A 25,808-nucleotide genomic window follows, 5' to 3' on the forward strand; every position below is an offset into this window, starting at 1 on the left:
TTTACCAGAAGCACTTTACTTTAATCATGTATGAAAAAGATATGAATACATAGTTATATCTTTACACTTAACATAAACAGGCTGAGAGAATAGAGGGAAGTTCAATATTGGAAACTTCTTTTAGTTGTAATATCGTCGAGAATTTGACGCAAATCTTCTTCCTGGAATCGTCCAAGCAAACTAGGAATGAGTGAGGAAGCCTCTTCTGGGCTATCTGGACAAAGATTCGCCAGCGTTGCCAGCTCAAACTTGTGCAATCTTTTCGACATCAGCAGCCTAAATAACAACACATGGAAAATTATGATCTCACAAAGCATAGCTAATACTCGGAAAATAAGACTAGTAACGATGAAAGAGGACTTGAGTTCATAGAAAATTAAATAATTAATTAATAAAAACAATCAAATTTTTCTCAGGGCGAACGAAAAAAGTATAAGAAGAATAAACTATAAAGACTTAGAGAAAAATGCAGATAAAACGTTAAACTAAGAAGAAAATGACCGGAAACATTAGTTCGATTCTTCTATGTTTTACTGTTTTGGTATATTTGATTTAAATATTTTGACCGGTCTACATTGTTTACGTAATCACTAATTAATGCTCAAAGTTATTAACTTACTTAGCTACTTAATTATTATTTATTAGCTATTATTGCACAACATTGTTTACACCAAAGATTTTACAAGGACATATATTACTGGAGAAATACTAAAGTGATTTTGTAGTATTCCTGAAGGAATCGAAGCTCAACAGTTGCGTCGAACTTCTGTTAAATTGGCAAATCGTACTTCTATCTGCTACTATAATACTTTTATATAGCCAAATACATTGCTTGATTCAATTGTATTATCAAATAAAATTCTAATTGTGTATGTTCTATGAAATGGCTAGAATTAAAGCTTTGACGCTTTCGGGGATAGTCCTATTTTTCTGCATTTATTCAGAGTGTAGGCATGGCCAACATCCTTCACAGCAAATAAAATAAGTGCTGTTATCACTTAATCAAAGCATAATAATAAAAAATTACATTATAATCAGATAAATCACAGCAAAGTATTATAAATGAAAAAACTGCAAATAACTTAAGGAATATTTGAAGCTATTCATAGCGTCTAGATCAACATTCTACTCCCCATGATAAGTGCATTGTCGTCGATTGGGGTGGGGAGGGTCGCATTTAGATTTTTCTATCAGCCCCTCTCTCACCCCCGGCAGATTTTGAGAAATGCCATTTTTCTGGTATTTCCATTAAAAATGTTCTTTTTAGTATTTCCATTGAATAAAACAACAAAATTGCCGTCCAACTCTCCTCCTCCCTCCCCGTTTTCGTGAATTGACGCTAGTTGTGATTGAAGCCTTATTAATTGTTTCATAGACTCTTAATGAATTCAGAAGGTTTTATAAGTTTATTCCCTTTCCAAGCTTTACGGTTATTGAAGTTATGGTGATAAGATGGTGAACGCATTAAAAATATAAAAAATAGAACAGCCAATGCCCAGGGTGTTTTTTCCAGTTGAAACAGTTTGGAAGAATAGGAAGATAAGGTTGCGCACCAAGATAAGAACATTGGAAGCTACGGTAATGACAACTGTCAAATAAGGTTCTGAGACGAGGGTGCTTCGAAAGGCAGAGGAACTATCGCTAAATGTCTTCAAGAGGAATTATCTAAGGATAGTCACAGATGCCCGTTTGACTGACTATGTTAAACAACAAACTGTGCGAAAAATATGGCTCGATCTTACTTTCTATAGCTGATAGATTGAGTAAATTTATGGTGAGAGAATGATCAGTTTTATACATATTTGACACGGTAATTGTTTTACGGTCTAGCCCCCATCCCTCCCAATTAAAATTCCTGGAAATCCCTGTGTCACTGTAATGGGGATAATTTCCCTGGAGACAACATGAATAATTCGAGAGATTTTATAATAATTTGAGTTGTTGTGACTACAGTAAAAAAAAACAAAAAAACAATTATTGTTATTATAGAAACAGAAAAGAGGGTTATTACAGAAACGATATCGAAAAAGGTTAACATTGTATATTGGAAAGAGCGATTCGAACAAAACCTGCAATAAGTTCTTTGAACTCTACACACAAAGCAGGCACAGGATTTTTCCTTCTGAGTTATAAAAAAAAAAAAAAAAAAAAAAAAAAAAAAAAAAAAACTGTTCAGCTAGTACTATATTCTGCATTTCGGCTACATTAATTTCAGGTCATCGCAATACCAAGCCACGGGAGGCCAGTACAGGCACGCCCACTCCTACTTGACCCTACTTATATCACAGCTTCACTCTACTCCTTCCGATTAAGGTCACATTACCATTAAATCCATTTGCAATTACTTTCTTATAGCTTGTGATAGCCATACCTAGACGAGGATAGGCTGGGTATAAAAGGTTGGAGCTGTTCTGGCGTCAAGAGATGGTCTGGGGTCTCTGCTCCGTCATAAACTCCTTCCCTTGTCCCCTAAAGGGAAATCCTTCTCGTGTGGCTTCATGGTCATGGTGGACCCTTTACCATCAGATCCATGACTGCAAGTGGCAACACTCGGTAACCTTAGGAGTGGCGCCCCTCAAGGAAATGACAGCCTAGTAAATGACACAGTACTGCAATCAAATCTGATTAATGGGTTTTTACTTTCTAGATTTTATTGATTGTTCAGCTGTTTCGGGCTAAAAAAAACTTTTCCTAGGCCAGTAATCTATTATGGGCTGCCTCCCTATAGTAGTATAGGTAAGTTTTGAAGAAACTGGGATGGAGGAGGAGCGTGCACGGCTGTGTTGGCCTCAGGTGGCTCGGTGCTGCAACAAGTTGTTGTTAGTAGTAGTGGTAGTAGTATTTATAAATTAAAGAGTACCCTCTCCCTTTCTATAAAAAAAAAGATATGCAAAGACTTACTGACGCACAGCAGTAATAGTCTCTCTATTTTTGAATTTACTAAAGCGTTGTGTGTAAGCAAGAGTTTTTAGAAAGGTCTCTGAGAGTTCTTGCTCTTCTTCTTCGCTTTCATTCTGAGATTTTCGGTACTCCAATAGTGTATGAACTTCCGACAACATCAGCGTTTCTGCATTCTCAAATTCTAAAAGTGGAATAAAAGAGGAGTACAACCTGTTGTGGAATCATTGTTGGGTCATAATTAATAAGATAAGCTCTGTCATGATACTATAGTAGCAGATAATTGCAAGACTGGATAGGCATACTCCCCCTTTTATGCAAGTAAGCAACCAGGACCTTATTTTAATGCCCTTATTACTTCTGGCTCCAGGGCTATTAAAAATTTTGACTATTTTGTATCAATTAAGAGAAAAGTAAAATTGTGCCTCTTTGGAACCTAATTCACATCTTCCTTGCTTAGGAACTCTTGCTAATTAATATATGGGAAATCTATAAATATCTAGAGCCATGATTCCCGACGTTGGATTCAGGCCCCACCGACGGGACATGGTTATATTTTGATGGGTCATAGGCAGGACTTGCATCTTTTGGCTTACTATACTCAAGATCTAGAGCATTAGTTTAAAAAAAAAACACTTTTCATGTGAATGACATCACATTCATCTGCATTTAAAGAGTAAAAATTGACCATGTATTGCAAAAACATCATACATTCTATAAAAGGTGTTTAATAAAGACAATATTTTTCATCTAGCATCAAATATGCCTAGAGGACGACTCGAAACAAAATTACCAAGTTAATAGCCTTTTAAGCTTCCTTTAGGTGAATACGTGTAAAATTTTGACTGATAAAAGGTTAACATCACGGGAGAGGGGGGATCAGGATTTTAGAAATTGCTTGGTGGGGCAGGATCCATAATCAGTTGGGGGCAACTGATCTAGATACTCCAGAAAAGATTAGCAAAAATTATGCTAACTAACGAATATATAAAAAATATTAGTTGGTGCTCCTTTAGTATACCTACTGTTTTTATATCTCAAACTCGAGAAGCGTTGAACAAACCCGTTTTGACGGGATGATTCAACACACGGATGTAGAGAAATACAATGTATAGCGTGGTTTTAATTGCGTATTCGATATTTAAAGTGTTGTTTTTTTTTGTTTTTTTTTGGGGGGGGAGGTACCTAGGTTAAGTTAGGTATTTAGTATATTATTTGCCCCCAACCCCCCTAATGTGCAAATATATAGCCAAAATTTGTTTCTAAACTATTATATACTCATCCTATTTTATTTTATTTCATTAGCGTTAACCAAACTAGCAATATATAAAAGAGTGGGTATACTAAAGGAGTACCAATTAGGTTAAATTCCAAAGGAAATATCCTAGATTTATACATCTTTTAACTTCCCCATTTTTTACATTGTCAATAATTTACGGGCGGGTTCTAAGCACGAGATAACCTACGATTATTTTTTGACGAATAATGGACCAAATTCCCATTCAATGCTCTTTCCAAATCACTGCCGTTGGGCCGGGATACAGTCCTGAAGTATATACAAAAGTCTGCTTCTGTTTTTTTCTTTTTTTTAAGTGTGCTTTATTTGGCATTATGAGCCATCAATTAATGAGATTTTTTTTCTACCGGATTCCTGTTTTACGGTATAAACTTACAGCGAAAAAGTTGTATCGAAAAAAAAGAAGAAAAGATCAGTGAGATAAACTTTACTGGAAACGAGTCAAATTATAAATTATTTTCTTTCGACAAAATAGACAGAGAATCGAATCGGCAATTTTTAGCGCAACGAAGAAGGGAAAGTGATAAAAAAAAGTATCAAACCTGACATTAAAATATTCTAAATTCTTTCAGGGTTCAAAATGAAATTTACAACGTTAGGCGATTAGCATATTTGGGAAGAGATGCATCAAATGGTATACTCAGCTTTTATCTAAGAAATTAATAAACACATTCCTAACATACCATTAGTTCTTTGTAACGCCACATTTACAACATCTAGAAGTAGTAAATTCTTAATAAAATGAAAACATCATATAATGTTTTCATTGCCGGTCACAACTAAAACCTCCGATGCCTAAGCCGTGTAAAATGATGTAGCAACTGTGACCACTGGATCCCAGGTGAGGACCACCGACCATTGGATTACAGTGGTCAGACCACTGAATCACAGGAGTGGAGCAACAAAATGTACAATGTCGTTTGCATTGGACGAGACTCAAACTGTCAGAAGGTAAAAACAAAATTCCAAGCTCGAACAGCATGAGTACCTTATAAGAGTGGAAACTGTGGACCACTGGATCACAGGTGTGGAGCAACACAATCTACATTGTCATTTGCATTGCAAGAGACTCAAACCGTCAGAAGGTATAACAAAATTCCAAGCTCAAACAGCATGAGCTAAAACTGGCACTAGTGCCGACAAAAACGATCATCGCCATCTAGCATTTGGTGACACTATGCATTTTTCAAGCTTAATAATCGTTTTTATCTCAGGAACTTAGGTCAGTCACTTATTACTACCGTAAGTTTACCAATTACAGTAATTGAATTAACGATTCTCATAATTAGGCTAAAAAATGTCAAGTTTCGCCGAACGCTAGATGGCGTCAAGTTTTTTGGTAGACACTAGTGCCAAATACCACTCTTCTAAGTCACCTATACTCTTTGACTCACACCGTCAAAAGATAGAATAAAATTCCTAGCTTCTAATCTCGACTAAGTTTAATTATAGATAGGCTAACAAATAAAAAAAAAACTTAGCCTTTTCAGGCCTTCCTCAAAGAGCTCAGATACAAAAATTTTACCTATTGACGAACTTGCAAAAGGTTGGTTCGCATTCTTTTCTTTCTTCAAGACAACCATGACCTAAGTTACCTGATATACCGAATGCAAGTGCTTCACAAAAATAAGAAATTATTACTGTGACCTTTTAGCTTAATTGTTATGGCTTTTTTTATTTATTTGTTACTTTGTTGAGTCTTTGTGAAAGACAAATCTACCACTCTTATAAGTCACCCGTACTATTTGACTCACACCGTCAAAAGATAAAACAAAATTCTTAGCTGCTAATTTTGACCAAGTTTAATCATAGATAGGCTAACGAATAAAAATAAAAACTTAGCCTTTTCAGGCCTTCCTCAAAGAGCTCAGATACAACAATTTTACCTATTGACGAACTTGCAAAAGGTTGAGTCGCATTCTTTTCTTTCTTCGAGACAACCATGACCCAAGTTACCTGATATACTGAATGCAAGTGCTTCACAAAAATAAGACATTATTACTGTGACCTTTTAGCTTAATTGTTACGGCTTTTTTTATTTGTTCCTTTGTTGAGTCTTTGTGAAAAACAAATCTTTCCGGAAAGAAGGGGTTTCTTTAACCGAATAAAATGAAAGTGTCCAAATGATGTTAGAGGAAAAGAATAATGTTAAAATGGATTCGAATTGTCATAACTTTAATTTAAATGGAGTTTATTTTTTCAAACAGTTCGTGGTAACGACCGGCAAGTAAGGAACGACGCGCTCAACAACAACCGGAAATCAATTGGGAAAGTTACACTTCTAGAGCTCCATAATGATAAATCTTTCATTCATTTTTCGCTGAATTTTAACCCAAGTTCTTTATTTCTTCTTCTTCTTCTATTTAACAGCAGGCGGGCTGTTTCTTTTTTAAAAAAAAGAAAGAAAATTAAAGATCTTCTTCATTAAAAATTGAAATCCCAGTTTTTCCCAATTTTTTAAGACGTATATGGTTGTGTAAGTTTTCCCTTAACCCATTTAAAGAACCAGTTTTCATTTTTAGTGTCCTTGATACTTTAACTAAAAATCAAACCTTAGCGAAAAGAGCGAAGGTTAGAGGAGGGGTCAGTCTCCGTCAGGTGGAGAATAGCTTCTGTAAGTTTTAATCTTTCTCCTTACTTTCAGTTAAAAAAACAGTTTTTTTTTTATTAGGGATCATTTAAATGAAACATACAATTCAGAGTTCGTTTATTCCCAGCACAGTTAATAGAACTAGCAGTATGATCATACCCTATCTCACCCATTATAAAAACCCAGACCAAGGTGCGAGTGCTCCAGAGAACGTTTTTGCAGATAGAAACATAAGCGGCATTAGATCTTTTCACGGGTAGACAAGTCAGATTTCTCTTCGACACGAAACAAGTGGACACCCGCTATTACGAATAATGCACTTTGTAACCATTTCTCATTGATTGACGGAAACAGACTAACCCGCTAATGCAGAAATAAGTTGGAGGAGCTTTTTGTTCATACCGAGAATGAACACCAGAAATGATCTGCGATAAACTTTATTATATATATATATATATAATAATATATATATATATATATATATATATATATATATATATATATATATATATATATATATATATATATATATATATATATATATATATATATATATATATATATATATATATATATATATATATATATATATATATATATATATATATATATATATATATATATATATATATATATATATATATATATATGTATATTTGGCGTTTTGCTGAGGACAGCCCTTGGACAGAGGTTCAAAGCATTCGTTTGAGTTCTGTTAAACGCAAAAAATTCCCTATTATTCTACCCGTTGTTAGTTATGACGGAAAGACGGTGAAGTCTTCATAACCATTAACGCTATAAGAGTCTGCCAGGTCTCAACTAAACTCAATGGGGGTAAAGAGCTCAGATCATTATTTCCCCTTTTAAGGACTTTTTATTTGACTTCTATGGAGGACAGGAAAGGTGTCGATAAAATCTTGTAATCAGACGGTCAACCAGAAAGGACGTCAGATCCCAACCGTACTTCGCCAGAAATGAGAGCCATGTTTGATGCAATCCGAAGTATGAGTGCCAATGCTTATAAGAAGAGGGGGGAGGTAAAACCTAAAAAAGGGGTATTTTTAGACCTATTTTTTTCGATTTTTCCTGGGAGGTTTTTCAGACCAATCATAGGGGGTCCCCAGCCTTTAGGTCCACTTACCCAAATAAGTTTATCCTTCTGTCCAAATCGCAGGATTAAAATACCATGACCTTTGTGAATATTCAGTAAGTAATAGTAAATATGCTTCACAATTTGTAAAGATGATAATCTAGTTCGCTGGACCCAATTGGAAAGACATTATAGGGTTGAACCTTGTCTTAGTTACAATTCTTTCTCTTCTTAAATGTCTCAGTTTAAGCCTAGGGAGGTATGTACTACTTTACCAACAATAAAAAAAGCTTTATTATTCCATAACACTATCTTAAACAGACCCAAGATCATCATTACACATCTGGCTTATAGATACACCCCATTTTTTCTAGAAGCTGATAGACTTGACGTGTCTTGTTTACATCAATCCTTACACAGCTCCTTGCTTGCATCAACGTGAGGCCATCTTTGTCATGACATCTTTGTATTAGAGTACTTTTGAACTTTAAATATAGCTGCGGAAGTATCCGGAGTCTTGAACACATTTCCCTTTCTTCTTGATTAAGTTTTTCATATCCCGGCAAGCCAACTAAAACTAAAGGTGCAGATGCATTACTTTTCCGTTGTTTCACTTTACTCGATAAGTTATAACAAAAAGAGGGTATTTTATCACTTCCCTTTTCAAAGTCGGGTAAGGCAAAATCAGGAATTTTTCGAAATTCTTCTTGTGCTCGGTCTCGAAGACATTTAGCCTTTTTATATACTTTTATACCATTCAGAGTCCTTATTCCTAAGGATCTCATGTTTTGAAGTTCTAATATCCGTCGTTTGCACAATACAGCACTGCACAAGCCTTCCATCAGAGCATCGAAATCCATGCTTTTAATGTAAGGAGAAAATTTTAATAGTGTTGTAGTTGCATTGCTAGTAAGGACTGCACTATATCGTGAGACAAGTAAATTTGCACCGCAGGGATTGATTAGTCCATAGTCCCGAACAAGAGCCTTTCTCATAAATCTATCTTTTAAAACTGAACTGTAAATGGAAGCAATGGCAAGATCTAATGAAATGCTCACATCATCAGTGACATTCAGGCAATCTGTATTTGCTAGATCTCTTTCTGCAGAATCATTATATTCATGAGAAAAATCAGCCCGACAAGCAAGGTAACCAGACATATCCTTATAAAAACTGCTTCCATAGTAAGGCCTTGGTGGTTCCAATGAGCCGGTTACATAGGGTATTGGCTCAGGATGTCGAAGGTCTTTTGGTTGGATCAAAGAACTGGCCACAAGTCCGCCATTTAAATAACAACTTTCATAATGACGGATACATTCAGACTGAGTTTTCCCCACTAAACTTAAACCTTCAGCAGATCCCGCGTCGCTTTTTTTTTCAATCTATTAAACTAAAGCTTCTTCTTCAAAAGCTTTCCAACAATCCTCAAACAAAGGAAAGTTTTTATGAAGTAAAATATAATCATGACTATTCAAGTGATTGTTGAAATTAGGGCCATGGGCAAAACACTCCAAACACAAATGCACATTCCGACATATGGCACACTTGACTATAATTTGTTGAAAAGGTTGTCGACAAACGAAACAGTAGTCGCTATCTTCCAACTTGACTTGGCTCATCATACCTGAAAACAGTGACGAACCTCGGAATGGCAGACAATTGTAATAGTTATGAAAAGGATAAATAAACAAATAAGTACACATACACTCAAATGTCAACATTGTAAATGGATCATGTCCAAGGTGCTATATTTACCAAACAAAGATGCATCAGCCAACTCTTTTAATAGTTTAATCTATTGTTTTAAACCTAAATGAATTCAGGCTGGCCAAATAGGACAACTCTTTTGCAACTTGGTATATGAATTTATCACCCACTATACATTATGATGTAATAGCTGAGTATGAAAAGAAAGAGAAAAACTACAAAACCATAAAAAAGTCGATTTTACAAAACTGCAAAATAAAACAAAAAAAGGTACTTAACAAAACTTATTTATTGTTAAATTTACTGTTTCTTATGTTTTTCACTTTTTTTAATTTGTACCTCTTTTTAAAAGGTCCTATTTATTTTTCACTCTCTTCTTTTAGTATATATTAATTTTACAATCACCAGACAAGATATCAGTCATTGGCAACAGATGGGTGGGGGGGGTAGTAACATATCAAATTTAAAAACCTCCACATCAAAGAATTTTTCCCAAAAACATCATTAATTTTGTGTTGTAAGACATAAATTACATATAAAAAAATATACCATTCCATTCTCCATTCAAAACTCTTTTGAAACACATTAGTCATTGCTATTTCAACTTTGTAAGATATCAGATTGTTCAATAAAATTCGAAAGGCAGTAAAATAAAAGTTTTTATATTATCAACAACAGGATTATGAAAAAAAGAATAGAAGAAAAAAAAAAAAAACAGGGGAAAAATCCGCCTAATAACTTTTCACCTAAAGAACGATCTAGCTTCCCACTATTTGAAACTTAACAATATTTCAATATCAACTGAAAAAGGGCAACTGAAACACTTGATTACTAGTTTTACTAGACAAATTACTAGTTTTCAAGCTTTTCAGATTATGGGCCGAATTTACATACAATTTTACTTTCCAAAGTAGTGTTGAAATGCATGCCATGACGGCCCTAAAACTATCCTAAAGTACTGGATTCCTTATCCAGGACATCAGCCATAAGTTTGAAGACCCTGAGCTAGGACATGTGTAAATAAATCATATCATTCAAATGAGAAAACATTTGGAAGTAAGTTTGGGAACAGATGGAGGCAGAACTGTATACATCTTATAGGTAAAGTTATGTGATTAATACATGAAATATGACTAAAATATAAGCATAAAGATATGAAATGCAAGTAAAACACAAGATCAACACACAATGCCAAAGAATGTTGGGAGACACTTCTTTGAATATTTAACAGTAATATTTAAACTTGAACCAAAAGCTAGAAATTTCCAGACTAATCATTACAATGGTCCTGCTCAAAAGTAGAAATTTAACCCATTTTTTTATTTTTTAATTAAGCTTTTATGCTTCAAGAGCCAGTTTTTTTCGTTTTCTTTTTTTACTCTCAAATTCATAATGAACAGCAAAGACTCATAGAGCAACTAGAATCATTACATAGGAACCAAGAGTTTGTCAGCAATTAATGATTTTGCAAATTGTCATAATGCAGGAAAATTGCACAGATGATCAGGATTATTCCCCTCCTGCTGTATAGCCCAGAGGACAATGAAAATTGCACAGCCTGTAGTTTATAAAAGAAAAATGTCTCACATGGCAGGTTTGCTTGCATGCTTTGCATAGTTGATGAGAATAGCCCAGAGCCCTTTTAAAGTTGGTGGCTGTGTCTGTTGGGAGGCAAAGATAGTTTGTTTGGGAATGTCAGCAGCTTGCTCCATACATCTAAGGAGCATTTCAGCACAGTTTATTTGTTTTGTAGCCTAACAAGATTCAAAGCAAAGAATCAAGTTATATCTCAAATTCTAAAGAAGATCATGGTAAGCGTGCTGAAGCAACTTTTGTTGTCAAAGGGAAAAGTCTTTTGGAAAAGATGAACTACCTGAATGTTTTCTTATTCCTTAAGGTATAAATGGTGAAGTGTGAAGCATCAGCATCTTATGCTTAAGGGATAGTCAGCCTGTATGAAATCAGCCTCAATATCAAAGGCAGCGCAATAGAACTGCCTAAGTACAGAGCAATGTGGGCACAATGTATTGCTTCTTTTTTTAGACCAGAGCACTTCGCATAGAAGGAGTTGTCGCAGAAACTTCAAAATGGGCTGATTTGATGGGAAATAGAAAGTTCTAGTGCCCTTTTTAATAGTCAAAAGTGATTGCACTGCACCCTCCTCCCCAAACCCATAATTTCCCAAAACACATTCAGTCACATTTTTGGATAGCCATTTGTTCAGTATAGTTCAAAGGTCCAGTAAGTAAATTCTTAGAGATGACAACCTTCGCCCCCCCTCCACAGCCCTCAGGGGAAAGGGTTGTAAGTTATACCCAGGGGCATATACGGAAGAGGTGGTCGTATAAACTTTGGGGGAGGCTTATTGGATTAGAAATCAGTAGTTCTAGTGCTCTTTTTATGAGTCAAAGTGATCAGAGGGCAACTATCCCCTTCCTCCCCATGTCCTTTTCCCCAAATGCATCCAATAGAAATTTTGAGATGCCAATTTGTTCAAAAAAAGAAATAAAGTTCAATGATCACATAACAAGGCTTTTGGGGTTGACAAAACACCACGGAGTTTGAGGGCAAGGGTTGTAAGTTATGCCCAAGGAGCATATAAGGTTTTTATGGAAGGGGTGGTCATATAAACTTTAGAGGAGGCTCATTTGATTGGAAATGTAAAGTTCTAGTTCCCTTTTTAAGCGTCAAAGGAGATGGAGGGCAACTAATCTCCAAGACATCCTCTTATCTCCAAACGCATCTGATCGAAAACTGTGAGATAGCCATTTTGTTAAAAATAGTCCAAAGAACACACAATAATCCCTTCAGGGTGGAAACAACCCCCAGAGCCCAGGGGCAAGGGCGGTAAGTTATGCACCAGGGCATATAAAGCATGTATGGAGCGGGTGGTCATATAAAATTTGAATGGGGCTCATTTAATTGGAAGTCAGAAGTTCTAATGCCCTTTTTAGGAGTCAAAAATGAAAGGAGGGCAACCAGTCGGCTCCCTAAGCCCATCATTTCCCAAACAAATCCAATCAAAATTTTAAGAGAGCTTCTTTGTCCAGCATTGTTGAAAGGTCCAGTAAATACGTCTATGGGAATGTCAACCTCCCCGCAGTCAGGATAAGGGCTGTAAGTTAGGCAATTCGTTCATTGTTTACATGTAATTAAATAAAAAAAAAACAGTTTTTTTAACTGAAAGTAAGGAGCGACATTAAAACTTAAAACGTACAGAAATTATTCCGTATATTGAAGGGGATGTACCTCGCTCTTTACGCTAAGTTTTTTATCGTTTTGAAAAATAAGGTTGTGTGACAGATTCAAACTTTAGCGTAAAGAACGAGGTATTGAGAAAGGGACAGCCACTTTCATATACGGAATAATTTCTGCTCGTTTTAAGTTTTAATGTCGCTCCTTACTTTCAGGTAAAAAAACTCGTTTTTTTATTTAATTTCTGAACGTTTTTGAATTAATGCACCTTTGATTTTGGCTCACCGTCCATGAATAATTAAAACGAAATTTGCATATTAATTTTACTTTTTTGGCTAAATGGCTTTCTCGAAATTTTGTTCTGAAGTAACTTACGAATTAACTTACGTAAAGAACTTCTATATTCGTATGTTTTATTACGTATATTAGGGAGTTTGCCCCCTAGTCGATACCTTGCTCTTTCCGCTAAAGTTCGAATTTTGCTTGAATCATAACTTTCTGGTTCACGATCGCCGGTTAATCATAAAAGTTACCTCTTTTGAAAGTGCACCTAAAAACTTAGAATAATCATTGAAGAGTTAACGTCGAGGGAGCCCCCCTTATCTACGTGGTAGGTTAACTTCCCCTTAATCTTTGATACTGATCCTTCCTATGAGTTGAAAAAAACTAGTTTTTTTTATTTGATTTCTTATCGCTTTTTAAATAATATTTGGAAATCAAGCGCCCCCTTCATAGAAATTTACATTCCCCCAATGAAACATCCTCCATGGAAGGATCCTCCCCCCCCTTAATCCCCTCCTCTGACACCTCCCCCCCCTTAACCCCCTTCTCTGACACCCCCCCCCCACATCAGAAAAAAATCTCTCCTGAAACGTCTTTATACTTCCCATTAACCAATACTATATGTAAACAATGGGCAAAGTTCATAACTTCCAGCCCTTCCCAGGGAACTGTGGGGGATTAAGTCATCCTCAAAGAAATATTTATTAGATTTTCGACTATGCTGAACAAAATGGCTATCTCAAAATTTTGATTGGGTGACTTTGGGAAAAAAATTAGCGTGTGAGGGGGCCAAGTTCCCCCCCAATTTTTTTTGGTCACTTAAAAAGGGCACTAGAACTTTTAATTTTCGTTCAAATGAGCCCTCTTACGATATTCTAGGACTACTGGATCGATACGATCACCCCTGGGAAAATAAAAAAAAAGAAAAAAAAGAACAAATAAACATGCATCCATGATCTTTCTTCTGACAAAAAAATACAAAATTCCACATTTTTGCAGATAGGAGCTTGAAACTTCCGCAGTAGGGTTTTCTGATACGCTGAATCCGATGGTGTGATTTTCATTAAAGTTCTATGACTTTTTGGGGGTGTTTCCCCCTTTTTTCCAAAATGAGACAATTTTTCTCAGGCACGTAACTTTTGATGGATAAAACTAAAGTTAATGAAACTTATATATTTGAAATCAGCATCAGAATATGATTCTACTGGTGTATCTATGGGTATCAAAATTTCGTTTTTTAGAGTTTTGGTTACTATTGAGCCAGGTTGCTCCTTACTTACAGTTCATTACCATGGACTGTTTGATGTATGTTATTGAGAAAGGTATGCATGCTTGACCTTTACTTTCCAAAAACACAAAAGGCATTCGGGAGAGCCTTTCAGAGAATGTTGAGGAAACTGTTGAACTATATCAAAACACATTATATGTATACAGGCTGTCAAAAGGGCATAACTCAGGAACAACTGAGTATATTAATTTGGAACTTTCAGAAAAAGATAAGGGAGATCATCAATTGACCCAAAGAGCAATATTTACATGCCACTACTACTACCACATCTACCACCACAACTACTGCTACCAAGGCCGTACCCAGAGGGGGGGGGGGTTAGGGAGGTTTGAACCCCCCCCCCCCCAAAAAAAAAAAAATTGTTTGTCTGACTGGTAAAAACGTAACAAAAATGGATATAAAAAATTTTGTATGCGTTTTTTAGTTGTTTTTTTTTTGTGTAGCCCCCCCCCCCCAAAAAAAATCTTTGAGTAAAACCCCCTCCAAAAAAAATCCTGGGTATAGCCTTGACTGCTACCACTAATGCTACTACTACCACACTACTACATTTACAATATTTAGGGGAAATTCAAATTAAATCAAAAGACACTATGTACATACATACTGTGTGTATCTCAAGAATTGATTTGGGTATTAAGTTGGAACTTTCAGTGAATACTTAAAGGAAAAAATCATTTGACCAAAATGCAATATGTTTAAGCTACTACTAATACTACCACCCCTGCTACATTTACTATTACTGCTATTACTGCTATTGTAACTATTTGTAAGGCTAAGAGCATTAAGACGAAAATTTCAAAAAGTATTTGAATATACAGGTTACAAAAGGACATATCAGCAATGTCATAGCAATGGCTAATTGTTCTAAGTTGAAACTTCCAGGACTTGGTGAGAGGGATGTTCAACTGACCAAAAGGCAAAACGTTAATACTACTGCTGCTACTAGGGTAAAGGTCTACTGATGATTCGACAGTTTTTGTAAAAAAAAAGTTTTTCTACTGCAGAACTCCTAATTTAAATACTTTTGATTTGAAAAGGGTTTCAGTATTTAAGAAAAGCATCTAGGAATTTAATTGTTTGATGAGAAGTTTGAAATTTTATCTGAAAAGGGTACAAAACTCCGATTTCCCGAAATTAGAGCATCTTCACCTACAAATTTGACACAGCAAAAAAGTTACCTGTTTTTGACACAGGTCGGAACCCAACTTGACACGGGTTGAAATACTTTGGGAATGCTTGTGGGTAGAACCTGGTGTATTTAACACGTATATTCTTATTTCTTTAATTTTTTTGAACTTCTTTTAATGTTTAAAAGTAGAAAACACTGATCCAAAAGTAGAAGTAATAAAACTAAAAGAATTGTTTCAAGTATATAGTATTTAGTATAACAATATCGATTAATCATGAGGAGTATGATATTGTGACCTAGATCACATAAATCTTCTTTTTTCTAAACGTTGCATATATTCCATCGGCATAGCATCTCCAAACGCTATCTGGAATTGCCCACTTCCTACCAGTTTTAATGGTCCAGCAAAGATTTGTTCAATGTTGGGAGTGCAAATATCGTCAGCATTTGGCCATTTCAAAGTGTGATTAGCGATTCTAATCCGCATGAAAATTTTTATTTTGGACTGTCTTTTGTCAGGAAAGTCTAGAATCCTGCCGACAAAATATGACTTCTCACTTTTTGTCGCTAAAGAAAATGGCAGATTACTCGTCAACCTGCAGTTCAACTTCCAACCAAAATTTGTGATTTTTTTTTAATTTCATTGATAAACGCTAAGGGAAGAGGACAATAACTTCCATGTGAACCTCTACAGTTTTTGGCAGTAGCGGGCACCCATAAGTTCGACAGCTGTATTTTCGGCAGTGGACCCTGGAATTTCGACACCAATCATTTCTTATTTGTTTTACATGTTGTGAAGTTTCCTTCACAACAGAGTCACCTATATTTTAACAAGGCCTGTTGCTGTCTGTCAAAAATTTCGACAAGGTTAGTACAAGATATTTGCAAAAGAAATAAACCAATTTATAGAAGGCATTATCTACGTCTAAATTTGACTACAGGAACATTTTTAGTGTGCCTGGAATTCTACTAAATTAAACAAGAATTTTCGACACTTGGAACCTGGTTTTGACAATGTGATTTTTGTTGCCATTTTAATTTAATTTTATCAAGAAAAAGCTAATGTGACTAGAATTCTGATAAAATCAGATGTATCTTGATGCTTTGGTGCTAATCCCAACATTTTTTCTGTGCAATAAATAACCAAGTAACAGCAGTCTGACATTGCCTACCTGAAAAACTGTTGGGGCTCCATTCTTGTCAAAAACAGGAAACTGACTGAATTAAATGTTCTTTTCTTATCTGGATGTACTGGATATTGTATCAACTGTTTCCTATGGTTGAAATACAAAAACGGCTTCAAGAAATTGTGCTCCAAGGCATGGCTAAGCAGAGTTATTCCGTTTTGAAGGAAAATTTTGACAGGGGTTCCCAAATTGCACTGTCGAATCATCAGTACTTTTACCCTAGTAATAGTGCTACTACTGTTGATACTACTACTGGTAATACTAATACTACTACTGTGACTATTATTACAACTATGCATAAGGGTATGAAGGTGAAGTTTTGAGGGGAGAAGGTGAACTGAATCACAACCTGCTGCCTGTATAAATATTGTTAAAAGAGTTTATCAACAACATCTAAGGAATATTGGTGTGTGAAGTTGAAATTAACCAGTCTTGTTGTGGGGGATGTTGAACTAACCAAACAACAATATTTGCATCCTAATGGTACTGCTTCTACTCATACTACTACTATTGCCATTATTATTACTTCTTCTAATACTAATACTGCCACTAAATCTAAGGCTACAACTATTAATTCTGCTGCTACTACTATTACTGCTGGTACTACTATTGCTGCTACTAAAGCTAAGGGTATTAAGGGAAAAAATTTGGGATATATTGAATCTATGTTGAACTAAATCAAAACGCACTATGCCCAAACAGGTTGTCAAGAGGACATATCAGGAATGCTTGATGGTATTTTGAAACTTTCAGTATGTGTTGAAGGGCAATTTGAAGAGACCAAAGGTGCCATGTGTATACTGCTACTAGTACTAACACAACTATTGCTACTATGCAAGCTAAGAGTATTAAGGTTAAGCTTGCAAGGAATATTTAGGTGGATGTTGAACTAAATCAAAATGAACTATGAGCATGTAAATTTTCAAAAAGGTGACAGAGCAATATCTCAAAAATGGTTTACAGTATTAAGTTAGACCTTTAAGGGTAAGTTACAGCCAATTTTGAACTAGCCAGAAGGCACTACGTGTATCCTATTCATACTACCATTACAGCTACAGGGTATTAAGTTGAAACTTTTAGGGAATGTTTAGGGGAAGTTTCAATTAAATGAAAAAACTATATACCTACAGGTTTTAAAAAGGGCATATAAGCATTATCATAGGCAATACTGCTCTATAATAGCTAGAAATATCATATAAACCTTTAAAGGAACTAGTTCGATTGGAAATTAAATGTTTTAGTGCCCATTGTATGCTGCTACTAGTACTAACACAACTATTGCTACTATGCAAGCTAAGAGTATTAAGGTTAAGCTTGCAAGGAATATTTATGTGGATGTTGAACTAAATCAAAATGAACTAAGAGCATGTAGATTTTCAAAAAGTTGACAGAGCAATATCTAAAAAATGGTTTACAGTATTAAGTTAGACCTTTAAGGGTAAGTTACAGCCAATTTTGAACTAGCCAGAAGGCACTACGTGTGTCCTATTCATACTACCATTACAGCTACTGGGCATTAAGTTGGAACTTTTAGGGAATGTTTAGGGGAAGTTTCAATTAAATGAAAAAACTATATACCTACAGGTTTTAAAAAGGGCATATAAGCATTATCATAGGCAACACTAGTCTATAATAGCTAGAAATATCATATAAACCTTTAAAGGAACTAGTTCGATTGGAAATTAAATGTTTTAGTGCCAATTTTAAAAAGTGAAAAGTGATTGAAGAGCAAGCAGCCCTTCTCCCAAGTCCATTCATTTTCAAAATACATCCAATCAAAATCTTGAGACAGCCATTTTCTTCAGCATAGTAGAACAGTCCAGTAGCTGTTTCTCTAGGGTTATTTGGGTACATCAACCCCCCAGAGTTATGCAATTTGCCCATTATGCTTTAAAACTAATTGCCAATAAAACACCTCAGCAATATCTTGAGAACAACTGGGGGTATTAAGTTAAAACTGTCAAGGATACTACTACTACTTCTGCTCTTACAATTTAAATAAATTAAAAGAGTGCAAGTGTACCAAAGTTTTCAAAGAGCATAGATATACTTTTTTGGGAGTGGTATTAAGTTTCATTTTTCAGGTCAACTTGAGGAGGTAGAAAATTAAATTAAACAATACTATTTTGTGTCAGGGTTAAAAAATTGTTGAAAAAGTTTCTCATACATACAAAAAGCAAGCCTATGGATTCTTAAAGAAAAAAAAACGAAAAGATACGAAATATTATTCTCTTTTCCAAGAAAAGATAAAAAATATTATTCTCTTTTCCAAGAAAAGATACAAAATATTCTCTTTTCCAAGAAAACTCTATTTCAATAAAACAAGCAGAAAGTAATTCAAAAAACTTTCTCCACAGAATAAGTTCTTGAAAGAAAAGGTAAGAGCTCCATTAAACCAAAAATGAGCAGAAATAAAGTCAAATAACCTTCCAAACCAAAAATTACAATCAATAAATAAAAAAAAACTCAAAACGAATTGAAATTACCATAAACAAAAGAGTCAAACTCAAGACAAGCAGAAATTAACATGAGTAGGGCCGATAGCCCCCATGCCTTCTTAAGATCAGAACATAATTTGCACTTTACTGAAAAAAACAAACAAATTATTGTGGATTATTGGTTTAATATATATATACTGATTTTATTCCTTAAAATTTTTAATAATTCTTTTTATTAAAGTCAAAAAGTGAAAACATTTAAAATATATCTTGTTTTCAGCAAAGTACAAATTATGTTCTAGTCTTAAGAAGGCATGGTGGTTGTCAGCCGTACTTATCTTAATTTCTGCTCGTTTTGAGTTTGACTCTGTTATTTATTGTAGTTTATATTCGTTATTCGTTTTGTGTTTCATTTATTTATTGATGTGATTTGTGGTAGTTTTACAGTTGGAAGATTATTTGACTTTATTTCTGCTCATTTTTGGTTTAATGGAGCTCTTTACTTTTCTTTGAAAAAGTTTTTTTTAAATTAATATCATAAAACAACTACTTTTTCTACACAGAGAAGACACATAGAGTAAATTTCTGGTTAGATTAAGAATTAGACAGTGACTCAATCTTTGGACTTGCTTAGTCCTGGGTTTTACTAATTATGACATTTGTTTCAGCAGATAGAAACTTTAGTCAAAGTTGTATCCTTTCATGGTATGCCAGATAAGCTTGTTAAAATAATTAATGCAATTAAAAATAACTCTATAGTTATTATTATTGTAGAAAGTGACATTAGTGGTATGTTCAGCAAAGAATTCTTGGCTGAAGTTAAGCAGCAGAAGTTAAGCAGGGCTATGTTTAATTTATGTTTATATAGATTATTTTGATGGACTTTATCTAAAGGAACAAAACCAATCTATAAGAAAACATGGTATCAAATTAAAAATCTAGAACTCAAATAACATAGACAATTTAGGTGTCTCAGATGAGACTGTTAGGAAAAGAATGAATTTTTACAGGTTTTAAGAATTCAACATGCAAGAATGTGTTTAAAAATTCATATTAAGAACACTGAGTTGATCAAATTAGAGGTTTAGAGGTTAGTTTATAGGTTTACTTACATAGGTAGCATTATCAGTAGGGATGGTGGATGCAGTGAAGATTAAAAAACAACAGTCAAGAAACCAGGTACTTTTTGCAGTTAAAAAAAAGTTAGGAAGACAACTCTGAAAGCTAGGATTAGAACAATAGAAGCCATGGTGATGACAGCATCACAGCTTCTAAAGTGTGGTAACTTCAAAAGGTTGAGGAGGGAATACTATATATTTTCAGAAAAATTGCTAAAGGATAATATTAGGCTTTCATTGGAGTGACTACATCAAACAATTTGCTGTACAAAAATGTGGCCATGTCCCACTCTTTTGGGCTATAAAGAGAATAAAGGTTTTCTTCTTCTTTTCTGAGTATATTCCCCCTTAGTAACTCCTGAATTCCCTCTTCACATTACTAGGAGTTTAGCACATCTGGAGTTACCTATTATAAGGGTGTCTCCAAGATGTTTGCAGAAGCATATGCACTCAGCTTTCTATCTAGTGACTGCATGACAGTATTGTATCCATGACATAATGAGGCTTCTGTCAGTTTCCCTGTTATTCAAAAGTCTGCTGGAATTCTTGGTGGTTATTGTTATAACCCTAATTTGTGTAACCTACCTTGCTGCCATTGTTCTTATCTTTCTTAATAAATCTGTCAGTGTCTCTGATAGTAACTTGCACTGACATGAAATAGTGCAAGCCTAGTTGACAAATAATTGCACCAAAGCTAGGACAGGCAGGTTATACTTTAGTGACAACTGATATACAAAAAAGTTGCTTTTTGGCAATCCTTACGGGGGCTAAACAAGAAGCAGCAAACCCTCAAATTGGATAGAAAGGGGTCAAAAGAGATTCACAGAAAATAGGAGTGTCTTACAGAGCATAAATGGTAGAGTTGTATACAGAGCAGGATCAGTAGTGAACTCATAAAATAACATGGGGGGGGGGGGGTTGACCAGGGTTCCCTGGGCCAACCAATGGAAAACTTTAAAAATTACATAGAAAAAATGGTATTTATGGCATTAATTTAAGTTTATTTTAGCTCTTTGAATGCAAGTTTTGAGTAGGGACTAAGGAATGAATGATAAAACCGAGCAGATTAAATAAGATTTTAAAAAAATGTAAATTTTCCTTGAGGGGGAGGGGGGGCTACAGCCCCTTTAGCTACTCCCATGGGTGCACGCTTGAGCAGGATGGAAGTCAATCACACTCAGCTGTATAGACGTCACTGAACTTGGTGGATTGAGCTGTCAGTGATAGGGGTAACAGTTTTGCCATCTCCATATTTTTGCTCAATTCTTTCTCAGTGCTTGACCATCTATAAGTTAATGCAGTAGTCATTATTTCTGGCATACCCTTGTTAAAGTGTTTGTCTTTCAGTGTATACCATCTAAGACAAAACAAATTGCTAAATTTGATTTCTTTATTTTTTAGAAGATTGGATAAACTAAGAATTTTTGGAGCATATACTAGAGCAGCCAACATACAATAGAACAGACCAGACAATAGTCTGGTCTTCACAATTGAAGCAAAATCCAGAGTGCCCTATTCATAGTGATTCAAGAACTTGGTTGTATTGTTACTTACAACCTACAGAAGGTAAAAGACAAGTCAACACTAAATACAACAACTTTTGGAACATAAGACATTATCTCCTAGCCAGTCATGATTGTTGTAGTTTAAAGTGTTCAAAATTTCAGTTGAAAAAGCTTATTTGGGTGCTATTGTAGTAACTAAAGACACATAAGTATTAATATTTTAAGGTGTTTTTTCTAAAAGCTGTTTTTTTGACAGTGCAGTTAAGATAGCATGTGTCCCAGCCAATCTACATTTTAGAAATTTAGCTCAAATTCTTGAGAAAATAAAATCCTCAACAAGGTCCAGAAGTTTGGCATAAGCTAGAACTGCTCCTTGAGATGTCAAAAAATAATTTACTGGGGATCATATGATGCAATTTTTTTTTAAATAATTCTTGTTCTAATGAGCAAACAACTACAGCTGCTCAGGCTCCAAAGAAGAGAGTAACAGAGCTCTTTTGCTTTTGAATTTGTGCTATTTTGGAATAAGTTGTCTTAAATGATAGTCTAGATCAAGTCTTCAAATCTTTTTGTAATCAGACAACCAACCAAATAAAAGAGTTGAAGAGAGAGTTTAGGAAAAAATTGGTTGAGGATGTTAGGATAAACCTAAATCTTTCTGGCATTATTTAACTCAAAAATAAAGCAGCAGATGCACAGTCCCAGATATCCTGTACAATAGTCAACCAGTTGCTGATCCTGAGCCAAAATTAGAAATTTTCAACTAACAAGTGGTGTATCACATAAGATGAAAGCAATTCTGATTACTGATACAATAGTTCTAAAGGAACTTATATCCCTCAAACTGAATAAATCTGCTGGTCCAGATGGCATTCACAAGTGTATCCTTCATGAGTGTCCTACAGTTTTGTGTCAATCTCTTTCCATGCTGTTCAAGCTATCATCAAATCTTCCAGGACTACCTCTGGATTGGAAAACTGTACATATAATTCTTACACCACATTTAAAAAGAGTAGAAACAATCTTGCCAAAAAATATCAACCCATTAGCATCACATCAGCAGTTGTTAAGGTTTTTGAAAGTAAAATCAATTCTGTAGTTATTAGATATCTTGAAGCAACCAATGTTTTGCACAGCTCCCAGCATGGCTTTTGTTCAGGAAGATCTGTTGATACCAATCTCCTTGAATCATTTACTTTATTCAATAAAGGAAGAAGCCATAGGCTTGTCACATCATATGACCATATCACTAAGTTGCTTGATATGGGAGTGCCTGCTGACATGATACTGCTTGATTTTTCTAAAGCTTTGAGACCTTAAAAAGGCCTTTGACAAAGTACCTCACTGTCACCTCCTATACAAACTCTGCAACCTTGGTCTGGGAACCACAGTTGACTGGATCAAACAATTTCTTATTGAAAGGTCTGAAACAGTATCAGTAGGTGGAGTTTTGAGCACACTTGAAGTAGAGGTTATCTGTGGTGTTCCCCAGGGCTCAGTCCTTGGCTCTTTCTTATTTAATCTGTATCTCAATGATCTAGTAGAAGGCATCAACTCAGAGATTCTACTGTAAACAAAACACAGAAGTTGTATAAAGTAATCGAAACAGCTCCTGATGCACAATCTCTGCAAGAGGACCTTGACAAGCTCAATAGTTGGATGTCCAACTGGCTGATGGAAATCAATATCAACAAAAGCCACAAGCCAACAATAGGGAAACCTACTATCCACTATGAATATAGACTAGGAGACTTACCAATCACATCATGACAGGAGGAGCATGACTTGGGAGTTGTCATTGACAGCAACCTCGACTTCCAGGCCCACTACAACAGCATTATTGGGAAATCAAATTGTATTATATGCCTTTTAAGGTGCAACTTCACTTTTGTAAATGATAAGACCCTTTGCATTCTCTATAAAGCTCTAGTAGAGCCAATCCTTGATTATGATAATTGCACTACACGTACCTTTTGCAACAAAGACATAAAAGCTCTCGAAAAAGTTCAAATATGGGTAACAGTTCTGTCCAACTCTGAAAAACTTGCCTTATGAAGATGGGCTCCGCAAGCTCAAACTTCTTTCACTAGCTCATTGACTTCACTGAGGAGACCTCATTGAGCTATACAAGCTTTGCTATGATGCCTATGAAAACATCCAGGCTACCAATGTTCTCAACTTCAGCAACATGAACCTGCATGGTCACAACCTCAAGCTTCAAGAAGAGAGGTTTCAAAACAACATTGGCTGTTGGGTGTTCAAGAACCAAGTAAAACAACACTGGAACAAGCTCCCCTTTGAAGTCATCAATGCAAACTCATTCAAGCAGGAACTGGACAAATACTATGGTGAAAGTACCTACAATTTTGTTTTCAATTTAAAAGATTTTTGTAGAGGTCCTGTGGTCTATTTGTTTTGCATTATATTATTATTATTATTAACAAAGTTTGTCATAAGCAACTTGTAATTAAATTGCATGCAGTCAAGCTTGAATAGAAACCCCTGCCTTCTTCCTCTACACATGTTTTGAGTGGAGTTCCTCAGGGAAGTGTAATGGGTCCTATACTATTTAATTTCTTCATCAATGATACTCCTTCCATTATCAGCAGTAAAACAACTATCAATACTGACAACCTGAAGCTTCTTGGACCAATCATGTCCAGCAATGATCATACCCTTCTACAAAATAATCTTTGACTGCTTTGTCAATGGGCTGAGGCTCGGCTTCTTGAATTGAATGCTGCCAAGTGCCATATCATTCACTTTGGCAAATTGAATCCTTGTTGCTCTTATTTTTTCTCATGCCACCTAATCTCCTATGTAAATAATGAGCAAGATCTGGGTGTCATGATTGACAATGAACTAAATTCAGCATTCATGCAAAGAGGTCTGCTGCTAGTGCTAGGTCAACTTTATGACTGATTAAGCATACTCTTTCTACTTGTTCCCCTAAAGTTGTTAGTCTTCTATATAAGGGACTTGTGCATCCTAAGCTTGAAGTTGGAATGTCTCTTGTCTCCTCATATTTTAAAAAAGACATAAAGGTTTTTGGAGATTTCCACAGATGTGCCACCAGAGTGATATCTGGCATGTGGGAACTTTCCTACCATGCAAGACTGCTTGTTTACAGGAGAAATGGAAAGGAGGCCATTTTAGCCTATAAGTTAATGAGGGCTAATATTCTCTCATCATTGTTCTTTACTGATAATCCCAACTCAAGAACTAGAGGTCATCACCTAAAACTTGGGGGTAAATTTTATTTCTGATATAATTGAGAGGTAATTTTAAACTGTTCTCCTACCCCTCCCCTAATGTGCAAATATATACCCTGATTTGGTAGGCCTATAGCCTAGGGGTGAGGGTAAAGTTCATTTCTGAAAAAAATGATTGTTATATTTGGAAAGAGCATAAAAAAAGGTATTGAGAGGCATTTTTACTTTATTCATAAGTCAATAATATGAAAAAAAATTTACCCTATGTCCTTTCCTTGTTTCTAGGGTTAGAACATTCCATAGATGACAGGTCTAGGCTATACTTAGGATAAGACTTTAGTTACCAATAAGTAGCATTAGTGGGGGGGGGGTAATATGTATTGAAAATGCAGTCAAAACGTATTAACTAGGCTAGCCTAGGATAGATATGATTATTTTACATAGCTTTATAAGCTATGAAGTAAGAATTACTTGCTTAACATGTTTCCTTCTCAAAAGCTTCAATTCCAGACTTGTGTCTCAGCTACTTTAGTTCATACATTTTGTCATTACCTCTGGGAAACTGTAAAATTGAAGCATCTTCATCTGTCTCATCTACAGCTGTGCTAGACATTTCTACAATTCTGCCTTTCTTTTATTAAAAATGTTTTCACTGTTGCCGCTCAGTTAGTCATCCCTGGATATGAAAATAGAAAATAGCAGAGGGCTGAGTCTCTCTAGTTCTCGCTATTTGTTTTGTTCTTAAATCAGTGTTTTTGAAGTTAACTATAGAGTTAGGCAACTACAATTTGCAGAATTTGGCTTTCTTTTTTTATCTCTATGACAATACCCAGATAGAAAACTGACTAGAGGCCAGATTATGAAAGTTTCGC

General features: G+C 35.2%; 1 protein-coding gene across 4 annotated transcripts; it reads right to left on the reverse strand.

Moving 5' to 3' along the window:
* On the reverse strand, positions 1 to 25,597 carry LOC148956053 (DNA-directed RNA polymerase II subunit Rpb4-like). Of its 4 annotated transcripts, XM_089091524.1 has the most exons (3): positions 25,489 to 25,597; positions 2,902 to 3,082; positions 1 to 276 (listed from the first exon to the last, which is right to left on the reverse strand). In XM_089091524.1, the coding sequence occupies exons 1-3, from the start codon at positions 25,547 to 25,549 to the stop codon at positions 102 to 104; spliced, it is 417 nt and encodes a 138-aa protein (XP_088947650.1). In that variant the 5' UTR covers positions 25,550 to 25,597; the 3' UTR covers positions 1 to 101. The 4 variants fall into 4 exon arrangements, with proteins under 4 accessions (XP_088947650.1, XP_088947453.1, XP_088947512.1 ...); XM_089091327.1 differs by lacking the exons at positions 1 to 276; positions 2,902 to 3,082 and adding an exon at positions 7,492 to 9,499 and having other exon boundaries at positions 25,489 to 25,561; XM_089091386.1 differs by lacking the exons at positions 1 to 276; positions 2,902 to 3,082 and adding an exon at positions 7,492 to 9,499 and having other exon boundaries at positions 25,408 to 25,526.
* Between the last annotated feature and the right edge of the window lie 211 nt (positions 25,598 to 25,808).

Source organism: Artemia sp. Qi Xiang Cuo, chromosome 1 (genome assembly GCF_049724085.1).
Source record: "Artemia sp. Qi Xiang Cuo chromosome 1, ASM4972408v1, whole genome shotgun sequence".
NCBI lineage: Eukaryota > Metazoa > Arthropoda > Branchiopoda > Anostraca > Artemiidae > Artemia > Artemia sp. Qi Xiang Cuo.